The 17,390-nt window shown below is 36.5% G+C and overlaps 1 protein-coding gene across 2 annotated transcripts in view; it reads left to right on the top strand.

Moving 5' to 3' along the window:
• The window catches only part of LOC148836327 (interleukin-18 receptor accessory protein-like), a 28,800-nt gene extending 14,181 nt beyond the window's left edge, over positions 1-14,619 (top strand). The window contains exons 8-10 of one of the 2 annotated variants that reach the window (XR_016090991.1): positions 8,344-8,484; positions 11,029-11,159; positions 12,369-14,619. Coding sequence is in view for 1 of the 2 variants with exons in the window: in XM_088914527.1 (XP_088770653.1) it covers positions 8,344-8,484; positions 10,995-11,159; positions 12,369-12,739 (677 nt within the window). In the remaining variant the exon portion in view is untranslated. Of the gene's footprint in view, positions 1-8,343; positions 8,485-10,994; positions 11,160-12,368 lie in introns of both variants that reach the window. The other variant, XM_088914527.1, reaches the window with a different exon arrangement.
• Positions 14,620-17,390: the final 2,771 nt, after the last annotated feature.

Genomic DNA, 17,390 nt, shown 5'->3' with positions numbered 1-17,390 from the left:
AGACAACTTTAATTTTTAATAATATATTTTAATTTATTTTATAAATGAAATATTTCATTAATTCATATTGACTAGGTGCTTCAGAAAATGACCACAACTGTACTAATGTAAACTATATTGTGTTACCGATTATAGAGTAGTGTTGGTCGGTCTTCACCTACAGCTGGGCAATACAAGGCTTGGTGTGGTCCACCAAGAGACGTGCGAGGAACCGAATGCTTTTCATGAGGGGGTCTCCTCCAGAGACCAGGCCAAGCACAGGCTGTCAGGGTGGATTAGGGAAACTTGCTAGGGGCTGGGCCGATCAATGTGCTCAATGAGGACCAGGTCCATTGTGGAGCCCCAGGACAGGGGCAGGATAAGACAAGGGTCAGATTGGCTAGCAGGGTGAAACAGAGTCTAGTGGAAGACTCTGGTCAGGGGCTGTAGACAGGGCTGGAAACAGGGTTTGAGTGCAGGTAGGGGAGGACTACCGGAGCTCACAGCTCTACAGAGCTTCCAGGTACAGGGCTGAGCTGTCACAGCCCATGTGGACTCCGAGGCCGGTGCAGCAACAATCCTCACCACCAAAGCACACACCAAAGGTGGAAGTGCCACGTCCACTGCAGGGAAAATGCAGTGTCATGTGGCACTAGGGAACTAAGACCATCTAATGTCCACTGCGGGACAATTCCAGTGAGGCGTGAGTGCCAGGACAACACAAATGTGCGTGCTGACACCAGGAAGCCAGCACACCAAACCCACAACCACATGTGGTACTGCTAACATCCAAAAAATTGGCTGTCTGTAGCTTACAGCAGGTAAGCAGATCCACTGATTTCCTGAATCAGTGGAGGAGAGCACAGCAAAGTATGTGTTCCCCAAGAGGAGTCCATGTGGATCAGGATATGGGCAAGCAACAGGAAAGGCAGGCAGGAAAACAGGAGCAGATGGAAAAATGGAGGAAAGCAAGGAGAACCCTGCTGATAAACCGTTGGCTAGTGATCCGAGAGGGACTGACAACACAATGCCGGATTTCTGTGGAGTAATCGAACTGGGCTTAAATAACCCACAACACCTGACAAAAAATTATTTCACATTATTAGGTGCTGCAAGTATTTTGTCTACTCAGCAACCAGTGCTGGGCGGGCAGGAGAAGGGAGGCTCTTGTCCACTACAGCAGCACACGCCGCCACAGCTTCACAGTAGGGCAGAAATAACATACTGTACAGGAGCAGCGAATATGTATTCCATCCATCCAACAATTTCTATTAACCGCTTAGTCCGAAACAAGGTCATGGCAAGCCTGAGCCTAACCTGGCAGAAAATACAGATGCAGCCATTCAGAATGTGCAGGCGATACCGCATTATTTTCCGGTACGCTGTACGCAGTCTACCGCAAGTTACCGGTAAATACCGCAAGTTACCGGTAAATACCGCTAGCAAAATAATAGTATCCGGAATTTCCGCAAGGTGGAGCTAATAAAGCTCAACCTCTCATGTTTGAGCTGTAGCCATCAAAGTCTTTAACGAAGATATTACTAATAGTATTAATAATAAATGACCTTGGACAAGCTGTAAACTCAAAGTATTGCCCTGGTCCACATTCTTTTTTTCATTGACCGTCTTTGTGAAAGTAACACCACAGCATTTCACAATCACGCATTTTTTTCCAATCATGCAAAGTACAGTAATTTTTGAGAATCGATTCACCATACCTTTCACATGCTCATAAAAAAGATTGATTTAGGAACATAAACATATTACCGTATGCAAACTGTACTGTATACAGTATGTATATGTATATTTAATGTCTTAACTGTGCCCGTTTAAGTATTGAATATTTATATGGAATTTTACCACTGAAGGGAAATCTTAGTGCCTGAGCATAAAAAGAATAGGAGCATACTGCAACGCGTGTGAAGGCCATAAACGATATTAATTTTGGAACATAAACATACAGTATATGGCTGGTCTCGGTACTTTAAAGAAAACATACACGAAACATAGTTTCATTATGACCAGAATCGGTCTTGAGATATTTTTAACTTGATTTACAGTATTTGAGAGGTATGTCTTGACACTGATACTACGTAAGTACTGCTCACGTACTGTATATGTTTCTAGGTTTATATTATGCATTTCATACGGTCAAATTACTTTTGAGCAACTGATAAGAAGCGCGAAACGGTATGCCCAGGGCGTTTTAGTTTCGTTTTGTGCGGGGACTGCTTTAACTATATCGCCGTGGATTGATTAGAGATATCAAGTACATACAAGTCATTTTTTAAATGTTGTAGTTTGTCTTGTAAAAATGTTACAAGAACATCATCTGTCAACAATTACACAGGTTCTGTTTCTATATTGCGGATTTTGGTTACGTAAAATTATTTTCTAATTTCACATTGTGAATATATGATTTGGGCAAACAGAGCCGCAAAGAAGTACATTATGGGTTGTTGTTTTCTTTTTGCAGTTTTATCTAGAACAAGCGATGCTTAAACCTTTGTCTGATCTTGTGAAACTATCCACACGACAGTTACCTACAGTAGGAGTTGACTTCAGTGATATCACTGATGGGATGTTTCTAAAAATCCATCCTCTGTAAAACGTCTTCTCTAGTTGTCCTGCATATGTATTCGCTAATGAAGCTGTGTGTTCTGAGCCTGGATCTCTACATTTCTGTATGAACCAGCTTAGAGGGCTAAAGACAGCTTGTGTTTAAATTGAGTGTAAGGTAATTTATACTTCTAAAGTCATGGTCAGCATTTATTATTGTACTGTGCTGTAAACTTGTTCTGTGCCTAGTCACATTATTTTATAGCGTTTTTATAGCGTTATCAAATCTGGTGGCGCTGTGTGTTAGTTTCCTGACTCCCATGTCACATGGTCTGTGATTGAATCCCATGGAACTATGACTATGAACTATGACAAACATTTCTTTGAAAAAATGAAACGTTTCCCTTGGTCAGAGATTAAATAAAACCTCACTCGCACCAAACAAATTTATATTTCTAAATATCACAACATGATCGAATTTAAGTCTTTTTAATAACAATGAATAGTCACCTATGCGTTACAAAATAAACATTTATATTGATTTGAATCGCGTTTTGATTTAAATCGTAAACGCGTGTTTAAATATATGTGTTTAAAGGTGATATACTGTATAAAAGCGCTGATTCTTATGGAGTGTGTTCCGCCGGGGATTCAAAAAATTTATTTTTTTTAATCGCGTATCTAAGGAAAATTGCAGTATAACTTTGTTCATGCACAAACAGTGGCATGTTACATTATAATTTGGGTGTCTCCCCTTGCCAGAAAGCTCTAAATTGCATTTTGAGTGCGGTTTTTGACTTTTTCTAAATTGCAACCCATAAATAAAGCTGATAAAGCTTAGACTAACTGTATTCTAAACTGTATTACAACGTAAATTGCAAAAATGCACTTGGAATCTGTTCAAGCCCTACTACGAAAATTATTTAAACTGCGACACTGATCATTCATCTCTAAATAAACTTTATTTTATATAGCGTTTTAGGTGAATAGGTAATTAGATTGCTCATAAACCTAATCGCTTTTTCTACATAAACACAGCGTGATTGCTCTCTGAAAATGCTTTTCCTTTATATTTAGGCTCAGATTTCAACTATAGATCGCATTATTATAAACTTTCTTGGAAAAATGTATTTTATGTAAACCATGTTTGCTATTAATTCATTTAGGGCTAAAATACGTTCATTGTCTTCCAATCGAGTCGAGTTGACATTAGAAGCTTGCCACTCCCGGACTGTTACACCAACGCATTAGCATGTTTAATTGAGGAGCCCAGCTACCAGTTAACACTGTACTTCCTACTTTGAAAATACCTGTGAAACCGGTTTAAATCGTCACAGCCAGCACTCCTGCAGAGAGGGGGTTGTACTCGTAAAGTAGAAGCAGGCGAGATTTCCAGCGAAAGACACCTCCGCCCCCCCTCAAAAACCCAGTTAGCAGTAATGCTTTATGTTGAAAATTGAGGTGGATTTTGTTTATGATAAAGAGGAGAAACTGGGATGGGAGGAGGGTTTGGTTTTGCATAAGGGGCGGGATTGTGATAATTGGAGGAATTTGCGAGAGTATAATGGTTTGATATATTTGATTTTGTATTGTGGTCGTTATCTATGTTTTTGGTTGGTATTATGTTTATATGGTTGTTTTTGTTGGTTGGTTGTTATTATGGTTATTAATAATACGATCTATAGTTGAAATCTGAGCCTAAATAAAAGAAAAAGCAAGTGATTAGGTTTATGAGCAATCTAATTACTTATTCGTTTAAAACGCTATATAAAATAAAGTTTATTATTAATTTGCTGGACAGAGCGGTGAACATTATTATGCATAAGACAAAGATAACGATCCTGATCAGTTTAGAAATCTGTGTACGCTGTAAGGTTTTTACTTCTTAAACTTTTAAAATACACGTTTCGAATAGAAAGAAATCCTCTTCCTGGTACAGTCGCATGAAGAGAGAGGAGAAACAGCCCTACACAGCCCTGTCGCAGTACACGAATATAATCATATCGTTATTAAATTCTTTAGATACGCGATTACATATTATATTAGCAGAAAAGCTTAAACTACCACTTTTTCACACGCTATTTCACATGTTAGTTAAATTTAATTTATTTATATATTATATATTTATATCTCTGACCAAGGGAAACGTCTCATTTTTTCAAAGAAATGTTTGTTCACAACAGCGACTGTCAGAAGATAGGACACAGCGGCTCAGGCACCCGCTGAATGGAAAAGGGGCACTTTAATGTTCTGTATGGCTAATACTAAAGCCAATACTAATATTCAATACTTTAATATCCTTTTCTGTATGTTTAACAATAGTGGGTACTGGCCTAATTCGTCCCTGCTCCCGTTGTTAGGTGTTAATGTGTTGTTAAGTGTGAATTTGTACCTGTTTCCCTGAGGTCTGGCTTTTTTTCTGGAAAACCAGACAGATTGACTGTCGGCGCCCAGGTCTGACAGTGCTGCTCCAGCAGTGCCAGGTTCTGGCGCAGCCTCTGTTCTGTGGGCGACAGCGGGACCAGGTCGTCTGCACAGAGCAGAAACTCGATTTCCATAATTAATGCAGATCGGTAAATCAAGGGACAAAACAATTATTGCGCCCGGGTCCTCAATGGGCTTTGACGTGCTAATGCGTTGGTTTAACAGTCCGGGTGTGGCAAGCCTCTAATGTCTCCCGACTTTGAAAACCAAGTAATAACTTAACTATATGTGCAAACGTTTCATATGTTGCTGTTGTGGATGCCTGTGGAGTGTATCTTATTTGCCGTGCGCCCTCCCGCCCTCTTTCCCTCAATTCAATTCAATTCAATTCAAGGTGTTTTATTAGCATGGCAGATGGGTTCAATCAGTGTTGGGTATTTACTTTGCTTTGAGATTCCACTTTTAAAGGTGATATATAAATTTTTGACTAAAATAAATTGATATCTTTGTCTTCTAAGCTCTCTGTGTACAGTGGAGCCTCCTGTCCAGCCAGCACATGTCCACAGACATTCACAACAGCGACATATCATAAAACGTTTGCACATATAGTTAAATTATTAGTTGTTTTTCAGGAAGTTAAAAAAAAACACTTGAACTACTTATCCATTCTCTCGAAATAAAAAAAACTAATAATAATGTAACATGCCACTGTTTGTTCATGAACAAAGTTATACTGAGATTTCCTTAGATACGCGATTAAAAAAAAATAAAAAAAAATTTGAATCCCCGGCGGAACACATTCCATAAGAATCAGCGCTTTTACAGTATATATCGCCTTTAAAAGTGGCTTCTCAAAACGCCTTACAGGATAAAAACAACAAGAACAGCAACAACAACAATATTGTATTTCATTGCACTTTGAAAACCAAGTAATAACTTAACCATATGTGCAAACGTTTCATATGTTGCTGTTGTGAATGCCTGTGGAGTGTATCTTATTTGCCGCGCGCCCCCCCCTCTCCCTCAATTCAATTCAATTCAATTCAAGGTGTTTTATTAGCATGGCAGATGGGTTCAATCAGTGTTGGGTATTTACTTTGCTTTGAGATTCCACTTTTAAAGGTGATATATAAATTTTTGACTAAAATAAATTGATATCTTTGTCTTCTAAGCTCTGTGTGTACAGTAGAGCCTCCTGTCCAGCCAGCACATGTCCACAGACATTCACAACAGCGACATATCATCAAACGTTTGCACGTACAGTATAGTGTGCAAAAATGCACTTTATTTACTAAAAATAAGACAGAGATACTGTATCAATTTATGTTGCATTAGCCTGATTATGATTAAAAAAACACATATAATTAAACACGCGTTTGCGATTTAAATCAAAACACGATTTAAATCAATTTAAATGTTTATATTGTATCGCATACTATCCAGCCTCCATTTCTCTATAAAAATTTACTCTATTACACACACACACAATAGAAGCAGGAAGCAGAAGCAGGGACCGTTGTCAGAAGGGAAGAAGGTGACTATTCATTGTTATCAAAAATGACTTAGAATCGATCGTGTTGTGATATTTTGAAATATAAAAGTCAATTGATTGTCCATAATATCGCTGTTCTATTTTTTCGAAGAAATGTTTGTTAAAAGAAGAGTCCAGCACCAGCTGGATTTGAACACACAACCCGTGAGTTGGTAAGCGGGCCAGTAGGCTACAGGGGAAGTCGCATGAAGAGGGAGGCAAAACAGCCCTACACAGCCCTGTCGCAGTACACGAATATAATCATAACGTTATTAAATTCTTTAGATACGCGATTCCATATTATATTAGCAGAAAAGCTTAAAACTACCACTTTTTCACACGCTATTTCAAATGCTAGTTAAATACTTCGATGCTTGAAATGTTTAGGGAGAAATGGAATACCGGTGTGTATTTTTCCTTTATAGTACCGATTCCTGGAATCTGACTGGCTGACACCCTTCTGAAGTGGTTCCATAAAATCTGGTATACGGAAAAGAAAGCATTGATAAAAAAAGCCTGGATTCTCATGTATCTCATACAAGTATCTTTTAATAGTCTTTGCTGTGCTCTTGAGGATCCTTGTGATATTTTGAGCTCTAGTTGAATGATAAGTGTCGCATTTTAAATCATTTTCGTAGTTAGAAATCATGAAACGCCCTGTTAAAAGCAAGGGAGTTTTTATGCCCGTTGAAGTAAAACAAAATGCCTGACAAAAAATGGCTTGGACAGATTCCAAGTGCTTGTACAAATGTGCTAAAGAAATTATACTTTGAGTATACAGCTTGTCCAAAGTCATTCATTATTAATACTATTAGTAATATCTTCGGTAAAGGCTTTGATGCATAAATATTTCTGATAAAGGTAGGTTGTGTACTTTTGTCCAGCTGAGCAATCTTGCTTTCATAAAATATATGCGCGATTCAATATTATATTCCCTTTTAATCAAATTCTAAAAGTATGCTTGTTGACTCCGGTATCTCTTTAGTTAAAGACTTCGATGCTTAAAATGTTTAGGGAGAAATGGAATACTGGTGTGTATTTTTTCTTTAAAGTACCAAGACCAGCCATATACAGTACTGTATGTTTATGTTCCAAAATTAATATCGTTTATGGCCTTCACACGCGTTACAGTATGCTCCTATTCTTTTTATGCTCAGCTACTAAGATTTCCCTTCAGTGGTAAAATTCAATATCTACAACGGGCACAGCAAAAACGTTTACTGTAAGTCTTTCTACGACAGACCAACGGACCACGAGTGCCCCTGTCGGTCAACCAATCACGTACTGCGGTGCCGCGCGTCATCTTGCGTCACACTGCGCGACGCCACCTGCGGTACGTGTCTGTAACGCGCACTTTGAATGGCTGCATCTGTAGATGGAAGGCACAATGCTAATTGGATAAGATGGCCAGTCAATTACAATATACACTAGGGTGAAATTTCAATTAACCTAGACAGGATATCGTTGGAATGTGGAAGGATGAAAACTCAAACCTTGGCCCTTAGAAATAAGAAGCTCTTGGTGTCCTTGGAATAACTCTGCGGTAAATCTCTTGCAACAACAAAATTTAACTTTAAGCAGTCTTATACCATCTCTCTGTGGATCTTGTTTAATCTCCTGGTTTTATCTTTTGGCCCTCTTAAATATCTCTTGGTTTGAAAGTTTCAATCAGAATGGTGTCAATAGATTTCCTGAATGCATTCCTTTTTGCATGTTGCCAAAAGGAGGAAGCTACGCAGAAAAGTAGCTTTATTCGTATTCCAATAAATAATACCTGGCCATTCATTTTTTAAGTTTTGTAAATATATACATGGTATTTAAACTTCATCTATGGATTTTCTTCTTTACAGTTCCTGGACTTTTGTACATAATAATTGGACCTATTGTGACAGTTGTCACCATCTCTGTGTTCAGTGTTGTGGTGTATTATTATTGGATTGAAATACTTCTTATATACAGAAACTACTTTACATTTAATGAAGCAAGAGGAGGTAAGTGTCTTTTAATGTCCTTTACTTAGGATTGGTGTTGTAGAAATCTAGCATTTGTCATTGTTTTATACTGTATACATCTTCACACCAGCAGCATGATGATGTAAATGTTTATTATTTGAAAAACATGCAATTTTCAAACAGTACTTGAAATTATGTGTAACTAGTAATATTTCTTAGCAATAGTATTACTGTTCAAGAAATCATTATTGTTTAATGTTTGCCTTAATTATATATTAAATTACAATCAGAGATCATCAGGCTTGGGATCATCATAGCTATAAAAACATAAGGAGAGGATAATATCAGATTGCATGTGTTCATGTTCCCTCATTTTTTTAAAAATAAAGGAATGGCTTAGTGATTAGTCCTCTATTCCATTCTCCTGGTGGCCATCTCCTGATGACCCTCATAGTAATTTCAATTTCTTTGGAAACCTGCTGAGCTGCTTGGTAAGGAGAATTAGGCATACCACTGTAAGGCCAATGATGACTTTGATGAGCTACAGAGTTTGGCTGAGAAAAAATATAGTCTAAATATAAATGTATTTTTTAAAATATTTTTTTAAATATTATTTTTGTAAGAAAGTGTATAAATTATTTGTAATTCAAGAAAATAAGACATCATTGAAAGGGGTGAATACTTTGCAAGTCACTTTATCTTATATATTCACTTGCGCAATGATATTGATTTGATAGCTGTGTGTGGAGAAAACTACACAGGGCATGTACAGTAGTCATGCATCTATTTTTTTCAGGGCTTTTCCCAGCTTTGTGTACTTTTATCAGTCTAGTTTAAAAAAACATGTGCCCCAACTGTACATGAAAGAAATACAATGTAGTACAATGAAAGTCTTTTGACCACAACTGGGACAGCCAGTCAAAAACAAGAGCTGTGGTAAACCTGTAAAACTCACTAAAAAAGCTAGCAATGAACTCCAACGGTAACATTTATGGTGGTTTTGCTCTACAAGGGTGATAAGGATTTATTGTGCTTTGGGCTATCTATAATTAAACAGAACTGAAACCAAATAGTCTAACTATTTTTAAAGTGTTCCAATGTAAAATTGTGATTACTTTTTAGAATTCTTAAAGCAATACTTAGAGATTTTCATGGCAGTAGCGTGATTTTTTTAAAGAGCTGATACGTAACAGGTTAGGAGGAAATTGGGGTACAATATATGATTATAAATATATTCATCATCCAGAGTTAAAATAAAAACTAAATAAATTAGAGGATTTCTTCTAATCCAGTGAAGAAGTTAATAATCTCCAAGATTACTGTATACAAAACAAGCACTATACTTAATTTGCTTAAATTATGGATTCACAACATAATTTTGAATGTTCATTTTTGAACAGTTGTGTCCTAGGAATCTCAAGAAAAACAATACTAGAGTAAAGGGACAAGTAATAGCTTTATTTATTTTTTTTATTTAATTTTTTCTATCTAGTTTGTTTGGTTTCTAGTAGATGAAGGATCATAAAATCCAATCCAGATGTTTTTTTTTTTAAAGCAGGGTGTCATCTTTGACAAAAATGAATGACTAGCTTGTTCGACACTCCTACAACACTTTGTGTAAAGAAATGAATCCAGTTCTTAGTTTAAAATTCACTTTTCCTGAATTTACACCTGAATCTTCTGGTACATGTTTCACTCCTGAACTTATTAAGCCTATTATAGGCTCAAAATATAAACTGTAAAATCCAGACAAGACTATAACCTTGATAGCAGTGGTAAATATGTATTAAACTATGAATGTATGAATGTTCACTGTAAACAGTGTGTTAAACTTTTTAAACATTAAACTTGTGCACGAAATGCATGAGCAAATCATGGATCAGATGTGCTTCTGCATATATTCACATTAGACTTTCACAGTGCCATCTGTTTTCTGCCAAAGCATCACATTACCAACTTCTTTACATAATTTTACAGGGCACAAACTGGTGCTATTTCTAAGGAGCTGTATACCTGTAATAGAACAGTTAAATTCAACAGGTCAAATTCTTTTCAAATACCAAGAACTGTTTTGTCAAATATCCTTGTGCTTGCATTAAGTTTTGAAGAGCTTCTTTTTTCAGGAAGTGATCATTGAATAGGTTCAAAAGTCCCACAAGATTAATTATGAGAAGAAACACCTTAAATGTCATGTAGCTATTTCCAAGCTCTAATATACGAGCTTAAAATTCTGACAGAAAAGTTAACCCACTACAGAAGTTTATTTACTAGCAGGTTATACATACAAATTGGTAGGAATATGAAAATATAATTGATGTGCCACAACTGATAATACTCCTGATTTTAGAATCATACGTTTAAACACATTAACAATCAACACTTCCATTATGATACTTCTATATTTGTCATTTGCTCTGTCCCAACAGTACCCTCTGTATACAATATTTACAGCACTACACAAATGTATGGGTGGTTTTAATCATAGGTTAGTACTTTGACAGTATAGTTTTTGTTTATGTATATATGTTTTAATTATGATCTTGCAACAGGAAAAGAATATGATGCCTTTGTATCATTTGCAAGCAACTCTTCCTCTGAAGAAGCAGTTGGTGTGACAGAGGAAACATTTGCCCTCTACCGCCTTCCTGAGGTCCTGGAGCAGCAGTGTGGATACAGACTGTGTCTTCTGGAGAGAGATGTATTACCAGGCGGAGGTGAGAGGGTGTTACAGCCGAACAGTGTGAAGTTAACCATTTGATACAATGTTACCTGAGGTGGTCATAAAGTGATGCTTGCATTAGAAAGCAATGTAAAGAGGACAGAACTCTATGCTTATGCAAATGGGTGTTCACAAATCAGTTTTAAGGGCCTCATGACACCACAGATGAAAACAGTAGGTAAAAGGTCAGAGTGTATTGTTGAGACTAAAATCCATTTATGGATGCAGTTCTGATAAATTTGCTGCAGATGGTTTTGGGCACCATTGGCTGTGTTTTTTTTTAAAGTATAATCTTGTAAACTAGCATTTCTCTTGTTAATCTTTTGATTATCTTGTTTATCTTTACTTTCCTGGATAGTAGTGAAAGATTCCTACACCCCAAAATTATGATGTAGATGCAGTACTGTATATCACTGTAGGAGGTGACAATTCTAGTATAATGACATGTAATCTTACAGGATTGTTTGCTTACACTGTGTACTTTATTTGAATTCTTTACTCGATTAGACTCTTTTCTAACTAGACAATAGTAAAAAAGTTAACATTAACTCTGTTAAAAGATTATGAAACATCTTTCAAAAATGAAGTGTTTGAAATTTAAGAAATGGGAACAATTATGAAGGAGGACTATAAGTGTTCATAGATCGCATGTAATTTCTACCTATGTCAGCACATCATTATGTGGCAAGAACAGCTGCAGAGGAACAAAAGCCAGAACTATTTTTACTATTTTTTAAGCCTTACATACCTAAAGCAAGATAGTTTAAAATCTAATGGAATGAGTGCAGATACCATTTCAAAAGAAAAAAGAAGAAAAAGGACAAGTAAACATGCAAAATATAGATTAAGAAACTCTGCTTTAAATGAAGAGAACAACCACTAAATGAAAATCAGAGTGTGGTAAACGAAAAGGAGAAAAAGTTTTATAATTGCCATGACTGAAATGTACTGTACATTTAATCCTTGGAGAAAGTGTTTTTTTTAACAGTTTATTATATTTTATTTAAAAAAAATATTTCTTCAATGTCCTTGTACAACATGTTTTTATTTTAAACTTTGATATATATATTTTAAGGTTTGATTTTAACACAAATCAAATTAGTTTTTTTTTTAATTCATTCATTATAGTGTATTTGGGAATCATGAACTCTACAAGTGTAACAGTTCAACAAAGAAAATTAATTGTTTTTTGTTGTTTTTTCAGCCTACACCGAAGACATAGTTTCGTGTATCCAGAGAAGTAGAAGAGCAATTTGTATCCTAACTCCATTTTACTTCCTAAGCCCTTGCCTCTTTGAACTGGAGTCAGCACTCCAAACTTTGCTGAAGGACAATCAATTCAAAGTTATTTTTATTAAGTTTAAGTCTCTCCATGAAATAGAGACTCTTCCACCCCTTGTCAGGAAGGCTCTCAAGGTCTTTCCTGCATTAGAATGGAACCCTGTGGAGTCCTTCCATTCCAATTCAAAATTTTGGAGGGATCTTAAGTCAGCCATGTCAGTTAAAAAAATCAGTTTTTCCCATAAAGGTGTCCAGCTCCATGATACATCACATACAGTAGGTAAACTGTACTGATCTACAAATTGATGGGTTAGGACGTTTTTGTTTACAGATGGTGCCGTCTGTATGACAGATGGCACATATTTACAGTATGTTACTCAGGTATAATATGGCTTGCCAAGTGTCTGTTCCACCCCTCCAGTTTCAAAGTAATATCTGACCTCCTGTTTGAAACTAAAACTGTCAGTAATATTAAAGAGAATTTTACAAAGCCTGGTTTTGGCAGCACTAGACATATACAATTTGAAAAATGAAGGAATTATTTTATATGTATTGTACCTCATCAAACTCAGTATACTCAAAGTTAAATGTGAAGCTTCCTTCATTTTTTTCACTGATATTTTTTTTTATTCAGCCTCTGTAAAAATGTACATTCGGAGTTCCATCTCATATACTGAATACACCCAAAAAAACAACAGCATTTTTAAAAAAAATACAGAAAGAAAAAGTGAATATTCTTAGCTTCTATATTGTCCTCCATAGTAACTAGCCTTCAGAAAGATAGTTTAATCTGTTTGTTAAACGAAGTATATTTTATCTATGATATAATGCCATGTTTTATAAAGACCAAATGAAAAGCATAAAAAGAAGATTTAAAGCCTTGTACATTTTATTGATCTTAACGTTTTCACAGAACATAATGAGGTTTGACATTGAGATTTGGTTATCTTTCCTGTAGCCCAAATAATGAATTAAATGTGTCCGCTGACAGCTGACCAAAATAACTGGAACTGATATTTAACTGCTAATTATTTCACACCACGTACTTTGTTATTACTCAGGAACAGAGCATAATATATGGAAGAAAACAGTCAAAATAATAGTCTGTTGCAGAAGCCTTTTGTTTCAGTACAATTTGAACTACAGTTGTAGAATGGTGAATTCAGACAGGCAATTAGAAACCTGTTTATGTGTAAGCTTCAGTACTGTGTTCCCATTACCTGCTTATTGCAGTGCTTGTGTTTATTTCAGAAAACATGATGAGACAGAACAGACTCCATTTCCATTCCATTTTGATCCAGCTGAATTCTGTACACTTCATATATAAAATAAGATAGTTATAATTTAGGTCATTTCTATTTCACCTGTCTTTCTAAACAGATTCAATTATAAGTTAACAAATTTAAAAACATCCCTCAGTGAAACAAAATTAAAGATTGCCGTTTGTGACACCAGAAATGAATCAAACCGCTATGGAATGGAGACCTCATCTGTTAGTCTGAAATGAGTATGGGAATATAATTGTATTAAAAATAAAGGGTAGAGTTTAATATTTATTTAATATGTGAAAGGCATCTCTTGGAATTTTTGTGTTGGAGTGTTTTTTGTGTTATATATATACAGTATTATATATTTTTTTTAAATTGCAAATAAAAAAATAGAAATGAAAAATTACTTCTAATTTCAGGGAAATACATCGTGAAGGCTGTAAAATTATACATTTACCTCAGTTAATAACTACTTTCACTTTGAGCACATATATTTCACTGTTGCTTATGGAAAAAATATAGCTATTTATTATTAGCAGTTTGACCATGTAAGGGTTCATTTCATGCTTAAAGGCAAAAAAAGAAACACAATGTTTTGGCTATGGAGCCTTCTTCAGGTGTGAGGGAGTGAGACAAAGTAGAAGCTAAATAAGGCAAAGGAGAACAAACAACAGCATAGGTAAAAAGGGTCAGGGAGCATTGGGGAAATGTGAAATGTGTTTCTTTTCCTTACCTATCAGCATGGAAGGAACGTTTAGAATGAACTGTTTCTTTTGCTGCTTACACATGCTGATGCAGCTATTTGAATGTCTTATTAGCAATTTATTGTCTATAGTATATACTGTAATTATTTAAATATTTGTAAAGGAATGTATATGTGAATAAAGGAACAGTGTTAAGACAAAATTGTGACTCACACATGATTGCTGTAAAAAACAAAATTTGTGATGCAAGTAATCATTTCAGTAGTTTCTCAAGATGTTTCAGGAAGTAGTATCTATCAAAGCACCATCACTCTAGACCAGAGTGCACATACCTGCCTTAAGAAAAATGTCTAGGCCAGGGTGCTTCACTACTACAGTGTTTGTAGTTAAACACTATAACAATTGTGAGGACAATACCTTGTTCAAAGATACAACAGTAGTGTCACACTTAGGATTTAAACCTTCTAATCACAAGTCCAGACCAATAACTACTGTTCCACACTTACATCCAGGTACTATAGTAGTTTTATCCCATTGGAGGTCACAGCTACAGATAAGTGACTGCAGCAAGTCTGAGCCTACTCTGGAGGCAAAGGACATAAGGGAAGACTGAAGCTGCATGACTGCTCTCCACTAGGAGGCCAGTCTATTACATGGCAATGGGTAAAGTTAGTTTATAATTGCCAGTGCATTTCCTGCCCAAAGGCCCAAATTTCCCAAAGGCCCTCTTAACACAGATGCTGGGCAATTACCACACAATTCAGGGGTAATGTGGGATTTTAAAGATTTGACGGGACCTGTGATTAAGAGGGGCGGAGTGGTGGCTCTGTGGCTAAGGATCTGTGCTTCTGGCTGGAAGGTTGCCGGTTTGTATTGTAGTATCAAACAAATGACAAAGTTCAGGTGTCTGTGAAGCAGAAGTCTCTTTATTCATATGCATATGGAAGTCTGGCTTGCAACCACCAGACTTAAAAAATAAGTAGCTGAAGATGGTCCTTTATACCTTAAAACACAAAGAGTTACTATGACATATTCTAAACAAATGATGAAAAAACAACACCTGCCAATTAATTATATCTAAGTTGCAGACTAGACAACAGTTAGTTCTTTTCATTTTCTGGGCGTACAGCCAGCTTACCAAATACATGCCCTTATCTTACTGACCAAGGCCAGGCAGCATCTTTATACTGTATACATTTGAGCACAAAACCTACGTCAAGCAACTAAACTGCATAGTTTGCAAAAAACATACAAAAACATGAAAATGATATTATTATCCCACTTCCTGGGCATCTCTCTTATCTCTTCATTCTTCAGTATCCTGACGCTGACAGAGGAATCCTGCTCTGCTGGGCCCCTGAGCAAGGCCCTTAACACCAGGTGCTCCAGGGGTGCTGTATAAATGGCTGTACCTGTGCTCTGACCCCAAGCTTCTCTCCCTGTCTGTGTGTCTCATGGAGAGGAAGTTAGGGTATGTGAAAAGACAAATTCCTAATACAAGAAATTGTATATGGCCAATAAAGTGATCTTACTGTATCTTTAAGAAATGTGAAGAAATTAGAGCACTTAGAGAAAACGACCTGAAAATGCAAACCCACAGAGTCAGGGATGGTACAATGGCATGGTGGTTAGCACTACTGCTTAATAGCAACTCAATTCAACCCTTGGTGTTTTTAAAGGATTTTTGCCTGATAGTGAAGGTCTCTGGTTTCTTCCCATTTCCTAAAGACATACAAGTTATATTTCATTGACAGTTCTAAATTGTCCTGTTCAGGAGTGGTATGTTGTAGAAGGGCAATTAATGCTTAAGGTTTTTTTTCCTAGTACCTGTATGTGTTTCAGATATCTGAAATCAGTATTTAATTTAGAATTACCATGTACGACTGTTTTAATGATTATTAAAAACATCTCAGGGGATTCTGTCAAGCAAACACAGAAGTACATATTTGACTTAAAATGAAAAGTTGAATAGGATAAAGAACACTATAAATAAATGGGCTTAGTGCACTAAGCAAGTTACAGACGTAAAGAGTTACTGACATAAGAGTTCAGAGAAGAGTGACTTTATGTCTGTAACTAAGCAAGTCACAGACATAAACTCACTCTCCTCTGAACTCTTGTGCAAAAATATGCCACAGTAGAAAATATGGTTTTCTGATATGGTGGAGTTATCAGGGGAGTGGCACTGTGCATGCTTCAAGCCACATACTGTACAACCAGAATTAAATCCTGGCCAGGGTTAGGGTGAGGTGCATTTTTTACTACTGTACTGTATATGACTACTGGCTACAAGAATGTAAAAATCTGTAAAAATATATACACAGTATTTAATTTCCTTAAAAATATATTGTAACGCCCTCGCCTGGTGGTGAGGAGGAAGCGCCCCTAGGCGCTCATAGTACCGCTGGGCAGGCTGGGAGTTGTAGCCGGGGAGAGTCTGAGGGTCAGCAGGATGACCAGCAGCTGACCCTACATGTGTAAATAATGTCATAGTAGTTCTAGTCTCCTGTGTAGCCTTCTAAATGTATAGCTTGTTGTTAAGTAATTACGACCCTAAAGATGTGTACGTGTTCTGTCAGTCTCCTCATGTGTGTGTATATCCTGTGTTTGGTTTTGTGTGGTTGATAAAAGAATAAAGTTATTGCTTGGTTTGCTTATCGTGTCTCCACTGGTCCTTTGTCCTGAAAAGAACCTGTAAACGCTACAATATATATACCATATTTAATTTTCTTACCCTAGATCGATAAAGTGAGATTGTTCACTCACGACTGCACAGCAAGACACAGCAACAACCGCATCATTAAGTTTGCAGATGACACCACTATAATAGGACTGATCAGTGATGATGACGAGTCCACTTACAGGGATGAAGTCGTACAGCTGCTTAGGTGGTGTCATAGCAATAACCTGGACTTGAACGTAAAGAAAACGAAAGAGCTAATAGTGGAGTTTCAGAGACACAGGCCACACACT

Source organism: Atractosteus spatula, chromosome 4 (genome assembly GCF_055471065.1).
Source record: "Atractosteus spatula isolate fAtrSpa1 chromosome 4, fAtrSpa1.hap1, whole genome shotgun sequence".
In the NCBI taxonomy this organism is placed as follows: Eukaryota; Metazoa; Chordata; class Actinopteri; order Semionotiformes; family Lepisosteidae; genus Atractosteus; species Atractosteus spatula.
This window is presented reverse-complemented; position numbering and strand designations above follow the sequence as displayed.